Consider the following 14,757-nt stretch of genomic DNA (forward strand, 5'->3'; position numbering starts at 1 on the left):
CATACTTACTCTGATGACCTTGGCGCCAAGATCGCTGTCCATAAAAATCCAGGTGTTCTAGTCCTTCCAGGATTGCCGCATTGGGCTGTTTCTCTTGGTCCTGTGACACACGGTACTTCATACACACCACTATCAAACAACAGTCCCACAGAATTCATTCTCTGCAATGGTCTTGTCCCTGGTATTTTGCACCGATGCAAGACCACAGTAAACAAAAATTGTTAACTGATACTGCTCAAAAGGAGAAACTCAATTATCCTTAAAACACAAAGAACAAGCGCGTGCACACACACACACTCACTCACACACATACACAAAATATACACACTCAAAAATTTTCATTAAAATATGTCATAACAAAACTACAAAGATATTTAAAGATAGAGCTACCTAACAACTTTTTGAGTTCAAACTACAAGTTAATGACAGCGATAAGCTAGAGCTATATCCATAATAATTGACATGTCCAAGCAAATCATACTGAAGTTGTGTCACACTCTTTCTTTCTTTCTTTATTTGGTGTTTAACGTCGTTTTCAACCATTCAAGGTTATATCGCGACGGGGGAAGGGGGGAGATGGGATAGGGGAAAGGGGGGAGATGGGATAGAGCCACTTGTTAATTGTTTCTTGTTCACAAAAGCACTAATCAAAAAATTGCTCCAGGGGCTTGCAACGTAGTACAATATATGACCTTACTGGGAGAATGCAAGTTTCCAGTACAAAGGACGTAACATTTCTTACATACTGCTTGACTAAAATCTTTACAAACATTGACTATATTCTATACAAGAAACACTTAACAAGGGTAAAAGGAGAAACAGAACCTGTTAGTCGCCTCTTACGACATGCTGGTTAGCATCGGGTAAATTCTTTCTCGTCCCAACCAATATGGGACTCCCCCTAACCCACGGGGGGTGTGTCACACTCTCCTGGATGTAAAATACTACAGTGGAACCCCCATTTTAAGACCTCCAAAAAATCTGAGAAAATAGGGTCTTTAAAAGGAGGGCGTCTTGAAATGGAGTTCATTCTTCAGATTCTTAGTAATGAAAACAAAATCCCCAAAAGCAATGTCTTAAAAAAGAGAGTTTTAAATTGGGGGATCTTAAAAGGGGGTTCCACTGTATCACGAAGCAATGTGTGGTGTGACAAACAGTGTGATATGTGGCGGTGTACGTTGCATGACTGAAAGCAACGAAGCAGCATGCATACCACACAGAGTCCGTGACACAGCTGTTTGCGGAAGATGGCGTGGTTGGCAGCCTGCTGGTAGTAGAAGCCTGGATGCTGTGTCTGTATGGCTGTCAGGCCCAGCTTGATCGCCTCGTCAAACAGGTCACCAAACAGCTGAAACCTGTTAATGATATACGATACTGATACACACATATGATTAATATTTTACTGCTGATATGTTGAAGTCATTCTGACCAACTTTGTTCTCGAAATTCTTTGTCACTTCCTTGGAAAAAATGCAGAAGATGTGACAGAGCAATTATTCTCGTCATGACTTCTTTTCACAGATTTTTTGGGATTTAGAACTTTTAATCGACATCATAATTATGTCTCTAAACACTTACGTAAAGCAACACTTCCAGACCTAACTAAAGCAGTACATATAATATGAGGCCCCTGTGTACTCTTCAACTCTGCAGCGCAAGTCAAGTGCTCAATAGCTTTTTTATGTCAGACTCATAGTCGTAAGGCACTCTATCTATGTACTGAAAAAGCAGTCACTTCCATCACATCTACACAGACAGTTTCTGATCATGTGCATGCTTGGAGCACTAACACGTTCTCTCTCTCTCTGACAAGGTCTCTTTCTCCCTCTCTGAGTACTTACTGGCGAGACATCCAAGCACTGTGTTCAAAAGCCAGTTCAGGAATTCCAACTCTATTCTTGAAGAAGTCGATGTGTTTGCGGAACTGAGCAATAGCATCCAGAGGTACATTGTGTTGGAATGACAAGCGGCAGATCTGTTCAAATAAAATATTCAGAAGGTAATACATTGCAGCCTGACAATCCAAAATGAAGTCTGCCCTTGGAAGCAGAATTGGTGAAAAAACTGTCTACCTCGGTTTGTTTTCAATTTCTGAATCACAATCTAAGAACTGACATAAGCAGATGACATAAGCAGAAAAAAAACTTATGACAAAGGACTAAGGCCAAAAAAAAAAATAGGTGTGGTTACGGTAACCCGACCTACCCTATTTTTAGGGGCCGATCCTATAACTTTTTATTACATTTGTAAAAAAAAAAAAAAAACGAGTGCAAAAAACGCAATGAAAGCGAAAGCGCCCGAGTCGCACACTTATTTCCCTGTCAAGTAGGTTTAATTTGTACACATTAGAAAAAAAAGTAAAAAAAAAAAAAAAAGTGATTGCCTACCTACCTACCCTATTTTTTTTGGCTATGTTACCGTAACCACACCTATTTTTTTTTTTGGCCTAAAGCACAATGTGAAAATGAAGGAATGTCATGTAAACCACATTTTCCCCATCAAATCAAAGTCTGCTGTATCTTAGTACTTGTTTTTTAAGTTTGCACATCAACAGCCATATATTGCTCCGCCTGGCGTCTGGAATTATGGGGTTAGTGCTAGGACTGGTTGGTCCAGTGTCAGAATAATGTGACTGGGTGAGACATGAAGCCTGTGCTGCGACTTATGTCTTGTGTGTGGCGCACGTTAAATGTCAAAGCAGCACCGCCCTGATATGGCCCTTCGTGGTCGGCTGGGCGTTAAGCAAACAAACAAACAAACAAACAGCCATATATACTTGTATGTCATGGAAACTAAGGCAAGAATTTATTACAACTGTTGACAAATCAAACTGCTCCATAGCTACATGGAAACTAAGGCATAAAGCTATTACTAATGCTGACAAATCAAGCTGCAGTCAGCTGTAACTAATCATGAAAGTATCTCACCTTGTAGTTGACGAAACCAGCAATGGTTTTGATCTCCAACATGTTGGTGTCATGCATCCGCTGTTCCAGGATGTGTCCGTACGCCTGCTTGTAGTGTCTGCCACAAAGCACACACACTCGTAACTCTTACAGCCTACTCAATCTCTTGCATACAAACTGCTCTTTAAGCTTAATTGTTTAGCCTTCATTTTTCCTGTCCTTCCTGCTGGTGTGTGTGTGTGTGTGTGTGTGTGTGTGTATGTGTATGTGTGTGTGTGTGTGTGTGTATGTGTGTGTGTGTGTGTGTGTGTATGTGTGTGTGTGTGTGTGTGTGTGTGTGTGTGTGTGTGTGTGTGTGTGTGTGTGTGTGTGTGTGTGTGTGTGCATATGTGCATGTGTATTTGTGTGCACGTGTGTGTATGCACGTGCTTGTGTTGGTGGTGGTTTTCTTGTGTATTTTTCCCCAAATCATTACTGGTCAAATCATGAACTCAACACTGCACGGGGCAACTAAATGATATGTAACAATTATGACGGAAATGTTCTCTTCTTACTCTCAAAAGCTTCTACAGAATCATAAACCATAAACTCCCGCTAAAAAACAAGCCTATTTAAAATGTTTCTAGGTATAATCCACTGAAAGAAGACCAGAAACCAACTTACTTGATGGCTGTGTGAGTGTCCTGCTTCAGCTCATTGAAGAATGCAGTCTTGAACTGATGTCTCACAAACAGCAGCTGCAAAAACAGAAACAAAATGTATCTACTTGTAACACCTTGGATGATATACAAGTTTTACCACTGAGAATATTTTTTGCCTATGCCTTCAAACTTGTTAGCCATTTTAAAAGATCTGCAAAATCACTTAATGTTTTATGTTCTCAGCAAAGTTATTTCCCTTGGAGCATCAAAGAACTGACAAAGAATTTCAGGAACTAAGTTTGTCTGGAAGACTTCGGCATATCAGCAGGAGAAAACTACTCGTAAGGTCACTGCTAGGCTGTGCATATATCAGTAGCATAAATGGGCGGGGATGTAGCTCAGTCGGTAGCGCGCTGGATTTGTATCCAGTTGGCCGCTGTCAGCGTGAGTTCGTCCCCACGTTTGGCCAGAGATTTATTTCTCAGAGTCAACTTTGTGTGCAGACTCTCCTCGGTGTCCGAACACCCCCGTGTGTACACCTAAGCACAAGACCAAGTGCGCACGAAAAAATCCTGTAATCCATGTCAGAGTTCGGTGGGTTATAGAAACACGAAAATACCCAGCATGCTTCCTCCGAAAACGGCGTATGGCTGCCTAAATGGCGGGGTAAAAAACGGTCATACACGTAAAATTCCACTCGTGCAAAAAACACGAGTGTACGTGGGAGTTTCAGCCCACGAACGAAGAAGAAGAAGAAGAAGAAGTAGCATAAATTATTAACACGGGTGACCCCTCTTTCTTTCATACACTCTGAGGTAAAAGGTGTACCTGGTGTGTGGTCCTGTTGAGAAAGTCTTTGTGTGACTTGACCTTCCTGGCCTCCATGTGGTGGTAGCTTTGAGCCAGCTCGTAGAACGCATTCTCCAGCCTGTCACCACACAACAACAAATTCCATCGTCATCAGATAACTGTTTAACTGTTTACACTGGGCACTTCTACAACAATATTGACTATTTCTGTTTAGCCTGGGAAGTGACAATGGCCGGTATGGTATGAGTTGAGTTAAGATACTTTAGTTTGGGATAAACTGAACTGAAGGTACAAATCCAAAAACAAAGAGACTGCCAACTGTTTTTTTAACTGAAGGTTCAGTTTATCCCGGACTAAAGTATCTAACCTCGACTCTTACATACCGGTCCAGATAGCTTACATTTGACATTGCAATAGTCAGGGGATTCTTTTTTAAAAAGATAAATTTAACAGTGCTTGCAAACCTGTCTGAATTAAATAACTATGACGCTATCACGACACAACAGCACACTTGTGCACCACTTTGCGCACTATGCACAAGATTGCACATGGTCTAGCCTGCTTCCACTATGCTCAAAGGACTGGCAGCCACAGCATAGGCCTACTTTTCCTTGGGCCAAGAAAAAAAATTCTGTTTCCAATTCCCTGATTGACCCTAATTTTCTACTCCTGACCCAAGGAAATTATTTGGCACTTCCAACAAAATAAATGTAACAAAAATGAATTTGCAGAATTGAAAAAAAAATGTACATCTCTCTAACATCCAGGGGACCCAACTCGCAAGATTTCCGGCCAATAAAAAGCCACATGCACATGTGCAAATATCCTTTTAAAAAATAAGCACCCAACCTACCAATTAACCCAAATATTTTTGGCACTGTCATCGGAAAGTTTTTTTGTTTTTTGTTTTTTAGCCTTATGAGCCATTGGTTACAATGAATCTCTCTATGAGCTCAACACATCGTGTGTTCCAGACCTGATGGTGAAGCCGAGGAGGTGGTCGGTCTGCGGCAGGACGTAGAGAGACTTGGCCGAGATATCACAAGCACTGCAGAATGACGACGCTCTCTCCGCCGCACCCTGGTCCTCACCTGTTGTACACATACCTAGTGTCACATGCCGGCCATTCTCTGCATTACAAGCTCTTTGCAGCTTCAAAGAAGTTTTTTGGAAAACAATAACGAGCGTAACGTTCTTTTGGACTACTCCAGTTTGCAAATTACTTATCTGTTTGAAGAATCTCTTCAAACAATCCCACCTTGTAATTTTTTTAAACAACCTTGGCAAGTTTTTTTTGACAACTTTATGTAACAGATTTATCAACTTCAATGTTACCTAGCTTGCATTTAGTTATATTATGCTACACATTCCCTGAAGTCAACTGACAACTCGAATATAATATTATCCTACAGTCGAGATCATTTAACACGAAAAACGATAAGCCGAAAAAAACCATTATGCGAAACGTGTTGTCAGTCCCAATCATTCCCTTCATAAACCCTACTAAAAAAAACCATCATAACGCGAAATAAAACGATCTGAGACTCACGCAAAAAACGTTTACACGAAGCCGATTCTCGGCCTCTTGCACCACCAAACAACTGGGTTTTTTTAACTTGTAGCTTCCAAAGCGAGAAGTGTTCACGTGTTTGCACGGCCCATTGAAAGAAAGAATGGTCGACGTAAACTTAGACTTTATCACGAAGTCGGTACAGCTCTCTTGTGGTGTTTGCTTCTTGCGCGTGCATATTCTTCCCGATAATTCCATAATCTCTCACTTTGGAAATTGGAGCAGATGGCACACAAATGTCACAGTGTATCAAGATTCTGAAGCCACTTCCGAAAACACTCTACGGCTTACGCGCGTTTTTTGGTTGGTCAGCACCGATCAACTCTGTTGAAGCGTTTATACTTAAAACGGGTATCTTCTATGCTTTAATCATTTCATCACTTCATTGGCTCGTCAAAACACGGAAAAAAGCAGCTTCCTTTGGAAATAGAGTCTTTCATTCGCTGTCAGAGAAATGAAGCGACCCGAAAGTCAGACTCCTGCGAAGTTAACAACAACAAGACGCGGGCTGTACAGTAAAACCTGTAGAATGCGGTCACTGGATTTAACGGTCACTCGCACAATATACTCGCACGGATCGTTTCCTTCATTAAAATCACTGTACTTTGCGGACACCTCGGAATTACGGACGCGGACGCTCATTTTAGGTCCCTACTAAATTGTGTAACTGCTCAATACGGACAAAGGATGTTCGTTTAACTTCCAAACATCATTGCGATTGTCTGTCTTCTCTCTCTCGCAAGCTTGATTTGAGAGGTAAAAGAAGCTTAATCGCGATTGGTCGGCTTTGAGCTGAAACTGAAACAAGCTTATTAGCGATTGGTCAGCAACCTCATAGCCAATGAAATGCATCGAAAGTATTCGACGGAAGTCGGTACATTTGTAAACAACATCGAAGATTCTCACACACTTGCACAGCTGATTCAGTCGCGTTTTGCCGAAGTTTGAATGAATCACGATGGCTTCTAGGTTGCGGAAGGAACAAAACGCTCTCACTTTAGAGCAACGAGTGTCTGTGGTGAAAAAGCTGCAGAGCGGACAATCATGCCGATCGATCACGCATGAGCTGGGCTGTGGAAGGACGCAGATTTCAAAAGTCAGCATAGACAGAGAAAATATTTTTGGGATGAAGATTTTCGATGTGTTGCCTGTGTTACAAATGTGATTTAGTAGCTGTTAACTTGTGTTCAACCTGTGTTAAAGCTGTTGTGATAAGTTGTCTAAAGGACCAATTATTTTTACTTTAAATAATTTATATATTCTTGTTCTGCCTGTGTTAACAACATGTGATAAAGTGTTCTTTTTAAAAGTCCTTCTCTGTGGACTGGATCTGTTACAACTGGTAATAAAATACTGTATTTCACTGTTTTTACTTGTTATTTGTTTACTCTTAAACATGTACATACAATATAGCACTTTCCTTTTCGCAACCACATTTGCTTGAACCTGTAAAATAAGGACACCTGCAGAATAAGGACACTTTTCTCTGGTCCCAAGGGTGTCCTTATTTGACAGGTTATACTGTATTCTTACACAAAAGAGTACTTCCGTTCAAACCGAAAGCTGAAACCGCATCGCGTCAGCAGTTCAAACGAGTTTCGCAAACATCGCTGCAAGTAAACCAATTTCAAAATAGTTTGATCATTTTCGTTATCGCGAAAAAAACGTTAACTCGAACAAAAATATTGGTCCCTTTTATTTCGTGTAAAGCGATCTCGACTGTATGCTTAAAGTGATTATGGACCATTATATAAAATTCAAGAAACGTTCCCCTGTTGAGGATCATTCTTGTTCCCTTCAGTCTTTATTGTCTTTGCATCCAAAAACTCGAGCCTTTTTTTTCTCTTCTTGATACTTGACATACCTGGTGGTAGTGGTGCTGATTTCTGCAACAGCACAACAGCAATCTTGGTTCCTCTACCTTGGAGGCTGTTCCTGCAAATGAATGGCAGACATTCAATCATACGCTTCTGTTTGACAACGACTGAAAAAAATCCAACTGTCTGATCAAACTAACATTCAGTCACTGACGTCAATGTCTCTTTGGATCTGTTATTTTGTGACAAAATCAATGTAAAAAATGTGTTTATTTTCACTGGATTACTTTAAAAAATCTTACAGAGTGGAGAAGAGGTCAAAGCCAACAAAAGTTCTGCTGAACAGATTCAGCAATAATAATTAAGTTTATTTACTGATGAAAATGTTAGATAATTATGAACTAAGAAAGGTTACAGACCACAGCTAAAATGGAGCAAGCTAATAATTGCACCAGCTAGTATCCAGAAGGCATTGTCAAAACATCATTCCAACATGGTCTGCTACACATCCGAAATATTTAATACCTTACTAAATGTTAACTACGCATGCATGTTTATATCTACCTGACTATCTCTACCCTGGTGGAGCATTCCATCTGACGTTCTTTCCACATGGGGTCGTCCCAGTCAAGGTCAAAGAAGATGACGACCACTGCCGGTACCTCATTCTGATGTTTCTTCATCCATCCCGTCTTCAGGATGCCTTTGGGAATGTACCATTCGTAGGATGTTCTCTGAAAATGAAACAATATCAAATCATCATTGCGTCATCATTTGTAGTTTTCTACATGCTGAAGCTGTCTATCATCCAAGTTCCCTAATTTGCACAGACATCAATTAAGATACAGTGGAGTCCGGGTACAACGAATCTCAAGGGAGATACATTTTAGTTCGTTATATCAGTAATTCGCTGTAGAGTTTTCAACCCTAAATCAGTAAATGGCCTCAAGACAAGTTTTCCCAATCACCTTCAAATGATCGTCCCATCGATCTTTCCTTGGAGAGTACAATCTCTGCATGTTTTCAACAGCTTCATAATATAATCCATAGAAAGAGGCAAACTAACAGCGGGAGGTGCATGAAAAGCGTCAGTTTTCACGATAAAACTTTGACTCTCTCATTCACGGGACAATAACTGTACTTCGGACTGTCCACAGTGTTGAGCAATTTAGGAGACTTCACTGCCTGAGCACCGCGTGGTTCTATTATCGCGTCACTCGGTCACGGATCGGAGAAAACAAAAAAAAGTTCCAGATTTCGAAACCAATTGTTTGTCAGCCATTGTTTTTAGCAAGACAGACCACATGTGCACGAGCTTTGCTGACGTACATCGCAAAATGTCATGACATCATCACAACTTTTGGTTTTGGTTCGATCTGTTCCGTGCACCTCCCGCTGTTAGTTTGTTCAGAGTTCGCTCATCACGCGATGTGCACTTGTGTTTGTGTATTTTTGTCTTTGGAGACAATTATTGACATCAGTTCGTTGTAGCCTTGTGACTTTTAGAGACAAAACGGCTCTGGGGCGATGAAAACGTGTTTGTTAAAAGAGGGGTTCGTTATGCAAATGAGTTGAAAAGGTTCGATGTAGCCGGAAGGTAACAAGTAAGAAATAGAAGGCTGTCTGCCGGGAAATCAATGGCAGTTTGTTAAAAGAGGGATTTCGTTATACCCAGGTACAGTATGTTATAGCTGGACTCCACTGTATGTGTGCTGCATGGAAGATCTCCTACTGTACGTCTACGTTGGATATATATCTGACACCAAATAGTATGAATAACAAGTGCATCTTTTATCCAGGCAACTTCACAACTCTGCCAGTCCTAATTTAATACAATTATATCCCATGTTTTGGCAAGATGCATGACACACACACACTCTTTCTCATTCCCCCCCCCCCCTCCTCCCTCAAGCTTCCCAAACCAAACCTTCCCCCTCCCTCTTCCATCCCTTGTCTCTCTGCCACACACACACACACACACACACACACACACACACACACACACACACACACACACACACACACACACACGTGTATAGAGTAAGATGCATACTCTGTCACACACATCAACCACCCTTGCTCCCAATGCATCACAAAGCCAGCAGTCTTCTTACTTTAGGCTTGGCCTTTGGATACACATGGTCCAGCTCCAGCGCTCTGAAATGCAGAGGGACTCGATCAGGCCGGCGATTGTTGCAGAAGGCATCCCACACTGCCTTGTGCACAGCATTGTAGGTCGTGTCAAGGCCGGTCAGGACCACCAAGCCCACTGGACGGCACAGCAATTCCGGGGGAAGCTCACTGGCCCATGACATGGCTTGTGATCAGTTATCTGTCTGGGCAAAAAAGAGAATTTTGTGTAAGTGTGCTGAAGTTATGTTGAACAAACAGACTGACTGTGCACTTGTGAGTATGGTACATATGTCACTTTATGTGTATAATTACAATGACAGTCATATATATACTGTCACACAGTGTCCGAATGTTAGATCTCACACTCAAAGGAGAAGTTAATGCTTTTTCATTTGCATGTGTAAAATGCCAACAGCATTTCAAATGCGTCAACGTGCATACAGAGGCGTCTACTACAATAAAAGCTGAGTCAATTCCCTAAGTTACATTACAGCAGGATGATCATGATAGGTTCATGCAGTGCTGTAATTCACTAACTGTTCTGAGACTGAGATAATTAAATCCCCTGGATTATATTTTGTCAGATCGCCAGGGAGCAGTGTTTATGTTCAGTGCAACATTAGCGATCTGTACTGACGCACAGTACAGTTATATTTCTCATGGAAACATAAGCGATGTGCACAAATAACTGCAACGAAAGCAACTGACCCTTTGCTGCCATGTCTGCTGACAAAAGTCTAAACATAATCAAATGTGGACGCTTTAAGTATGCAAAATGTATTCTATATTTCCCTTGTAAACCAAACAAAAACAAAACTTCATCAGACAAACAGAACTAACCAGGTTTTGTCCAGAATATGGGCGTTTTTTTCTGTACCTCATTCGATATCAACAGAGAGCAGACATCTTTACAGGCTCAAGTGAACAAGCATCAATTCTGGCGAGCCATTTGAGAATAGGAGAGATACTGATTCCAGACGAATGGCCTCAACCAGTATACTAGTTTAAGAATTTTAACGGCTGGTTTGGGGATGGGGTTGGTTAGCCGAAACTATTTACATTTTGATCGGTAATGACAAAAATAAAAACATATCTTGGTTAGTAAAATCTAGAAAATTTTGAATCACTCAATAAAGGCTGATTACTTTAACAGCGGCAGCCGTCAAACTACTGTCAAACAGTAACACAGCAGTTCAATTCTAGTTTCCCACCCAGGGCCACTTTCTTAATACTGTTTTTCACTGAGGAGCCTCATCTTTTCAATCTTGCTATTTCTTCTTTCCGCCTTTGTTTTTCATGATTAGATTCTTCTCTTGATCACTTTTAAGCTGTAATCCTCTTTCGGTCTTTCTTTCTTTCTTTCAGTCTTTCTCTCTAGCTTTCAATCTTTTTTCTTTCTCTCTATTCAGGCTTGCCTTCCTTGGGTTTTCCAGTCGGAAAATATTCATGTGTGCAGTGCGCGCACGTACGCGCGCGTCAGTGTCACAGTGTCTACGTGTGTGTGTGTGTGTGTGTGGCCAGTGATTGTAGTACTAGCAACTGTGTCACCACCCAGCCTCTCCTCACTGTTATCTCTCAGACCTCTTCCCACGGTCTGGTATCATCAGTTATAATAAGAGTACATTGTGCACCCTAAACTTATTCCAGCACAGCATCCTTATGCTAATGAGTTTCACTCTGTGCTCAGCTCTGTTACTGTATGCTGCTTATATCTTATGCTCTATACTTTAATGAATAAACTTAGTGATAGACATTCGTCTGATGTTATACTGATGTGGCTGAGAGTGTGACCCTACGATAGCCTCCGAATATAAACACCTAACACCATACAATTACATGGTGGCAGCGGTGGGATGGGTGTTATGTGTTTATATTCGGAGGCTATCGTAGGGTCACACTCTCAGCCACATCAGCACAGACAGATGTCGACCAAAAGAGTGGGACTGATTCCCTGTAGGTGGAGTTCCTGTAGGAGAATTTCCTGTCACGATACAGGGAATCCCACAGGGTGGAGTTTTTCTATAAAACTTGCAAACCATACTCGAATTTCTAAGAAATACCAAAAAAGATCGAAAAACATCAAATTCTACCGATGTCGCAAAGCATTACGTGACTTTCAGCGATATCAGCGCCGGAAACTCTCAGGAACTAGGCTGTGACCCTGTGGTAATTCCCTGATACAGGCCGGCAAACTGACCACCTACAGGAACTCCACCTACAGGGAATCCCACTCTTTTGGTCGACATATATAGACCCCATCAGCGTTAGTGTGTGTTAGTGTGTGTGTGTGTGTGTAATTTCCAGTCGGAAAATATTCACCAACGTCAAACAACATCAAAAACCAAAATATTCAGATATAATATAGATTGTTTGTGTGTGTGTGTGTGTGTGTGTGTGTGTGTGTGTGTGTGTGGGGGTGTGGGGGTGTGCGTGTGTGTGTGTTTGTGTGTGTGCCACGGTATGTGTGTGCGTGTGTGTGTGTGACTGTGAGCTGAGTGTGTGTGGGGGGGGGGGGGAGGGTCTGTGTCAGTGTGTGGACGGTGTACGTATATGTGATTGTCTGGATTATGCACTGATTTAGTTAGTAAATCATTTATTTCGTTGGTAAGTTAATCACTGAGTAAGGCGTATGTCAGCCGTACGCTTTTAGTCTTCTTTGATTGGTTGATTGGATGTTGTTGTTGGTTTTGTTTTGCCGTTTTGTTTTGTTGTTGTTGTTGTTGTTGTTGTTTGTAGTTCACGGTGTGCTTGTTAACCGGTTGTTCAGTTGCTCTGCAATTGTTTCGATACCGTGAATGAACTGATCAGTTGCATCTTCTTTCACTTTCGCTGGTCCGGTCACACACACACACACACACACACACACACACACACACACACACACACACACACACACACACACTCACCACAAACACAACACACACAACGCACACACACACACATACACATGTATACAAACAGTATAATAAAGGAAAATTATTCTGGACAACAAATAGTCAGTTTCGGCAGTGTTTATTTTCAGATATTACTTTGTGATTTACAAAACGTAAGAACCATTTCTATTTTCTTTAACATAGAACGAGTTCACACCGTGACACCACTTACACTGTTTACATCGAAGCAGAATACGACACTCTGCCCACTCCCGGCAAACGTGACAATAGATATAATATTATAGACTATTAGCCTACCCTCTAAAAAAAAAAACATAATTAATTAATTTTATCCTACATACGTGAGAGAGACACCCGTGAGATAATAATCGTTCAAATCACACGTGTGGATATCATGTAAATGAGGTTATGTCAAGCAAATCTGGCAGGGACCTGTTTTTCCATTGCTTATGATGCCAAAGTCACCGAGACAAACGTCATTATAGAAACAAAAATTGCGCTCGCTAATTACCCTCGATGAATCTTTAGAACCAACACGTCACGCCACACTTTCAGAGTGACGTTTCTTTGCTTTGACGTAATAGATTGCACGAGGCTTTAGAAGAGATCGAGGTTCCAAAACAAGCGTCTTCAATTTATCTGCCTCGAATGCAGGACATTTTCAGTAAAATACACGTAAGTACAGTATGTAGGATAAACAGAATACTACATGGCTTGCTGTGTCGTACCAGATTTACACTCGTTGCTTTTTCAAATAGTGAACAGCTCGCTTTCGCTCGCAGTTCAATATTTAAAAAAACAACTCGTATAAATCTGGTACGACACAGCAAGCCATGTAGTATTCTCTATTTATACAATTATTTCAAACGGTGTACAAACAACCGCTTATCGACATGCATACGCAATGTATATGTACGAATATAGGTATGCATATCGAGGTAGCTCAGTAACGGTATGACATTACACAAACTTTATTACACGCACGCAAACTCTCTCTCTCTCTCTCTCTCTCTCTCTCTCTCTCTCTCTCTCTCTCTGTCTCTGTCTCTGTCTCTGTCTCTCTCTCTCTCTCTCTCTCTCTCTCTCTCTCTCTCTCTGTGAACTCGCATTTAACCCCTATTCGATACATAGAGAATACTACATGGCTTGCTGTGTCGTACCAGATTTACACGAGTTGTTTTTTTAAATATTGAACTGCGAGCGAAAGCGAGCTGTTCACTATTTGAAAAAGCAACGAGTGTAAATCTGGTACGACACAGCAAACCATGTAGTATTCTGTTTATCCTACATACTGTACTTGCGTGTATTTTACTGAAAATGTCCTGCATTCGAGGCAGCTAAATTGAAGACGCTTGTTTTGGAACCTCGATCTCTTCTAAAGCCTCGTGCAATCTATTACGTCAAAGCAAAGAAACGTCACTCTAAAAGTTTGGCGTGACGTGTTAGTTCTAAAGATTCATCGAGGGTAATTAGCGAGCGCAATTTGTGTTTCTATAATGACGTTTGTCTCGGTGACTTTGGCATCATAAGCAGTGGAAAAACAGGTCCCTGCCAGACTTGCTTGACATGACCTCATTTACATGATATACACACGTGTGATTTGAACGATTATTATCTCACGGGTGTCTCTCTCACGTATGTAGGATACATTTTGTTAATTACACATTAACATGCTTCCATTTGAAACTTCGAGGTCGTCATCGGGGATTGACGCCCGACCAAAGCGACGGAGGGCTTCAATTAGACTTTGGGAGGGCGTCAATCCCCGCTGACGACCTCCAAGTTTCAAATGGAAGCATGTTAATGTTATTGTAATTCAATCTGACGACGATCTCTTTCCTGCTTTTATGCGATGGTAAACAGACAGAATTGGTTCTGTTCTGTTCACACACTACTTTCAGTCCACCTATACCTGCAAGGGTCAAGTCCCAAGAAATATGTCTCTGTATTCCTATCTTATCACTCTGCTCCTGTTTTGTTTTCTTT

General features: G+C 41.3%; 1 protein-coding gene across 2 annotated transcripts in view; it reads right to left on the bottom strand.

Annotated features, from left to right (window-relative positions):
• LOC138968963 (trafficking protein particle complex subunit 11-like) overlaps positions 1–10,811 on the bottom strand; it is a 64,261-nt gene extending 53,450 nt beyond the window's left edge. Inside the window, exons 1-11 of one of the 2 annotated variants that reach the window (XM_070341649.1) lie at positions 10,718–10,811; positions 9,859–10,080; positions 8,309–8,478; positions 7,792–7,862; positions 5,334–5,448; positions 4,376–4,475; positions 3,570–3,643; positions 2,928–3,024; positions 1,842–1,975; positions 1,214–1,355; positions 10–100 (exon numbers count right to left, since the gene is read on the bottom strand). In XM_070341649.1, coding sequence (XP_070197750.1) covers positions 10–100; positions 1,214–1,355; positions 1,842–1,975; positions 2,928–3,024; positions 3,570–3,643; positions 4,376–4,475; positions 5,334–5,448; positions 7,792–7,862; positions 8,309–8,478; positions 9,859–10,059 — 1,195 coding nt within the window. In that variant the 5' untranslated portion in view covers positions 10,060–10,080; positions 10,718–10,811. The remainder of the gene's footprint in view (positions 1–9; positions 101–1,213; positions 1,356–1,841; positions 1,976–2,927; positions 3,025–3,569; positions 3,644–4,375; positions 4,476–5,333; positions 5,449–7,791; positions 7,863–8,308; positions 8,479–9,858; positions 10,081–10,717) is intronic. The other variant, XM_070341650.1, reaches the window with a different exon arrangement.
• Positions 10,812–14,757: the final 3,946 nt, after the last annotated feature.

The sequence above is a fragment of the Littorina saxatilis genome, linkage group LG6 (genome assembly GCF_037325665.1).
Source record: "Littorina saxatilis isolate snail1 linkage group LG6, US_GU_Lsax_2.0, whole genome shotgun sequence".
Taxonomy (NCBI): domain Eukaryota; kingdom Metazoa; phylum Mollusca; class Gastropoda; order Littorinimorpha; family Littorinidae; genus Littorina; species Littorina saxatilis.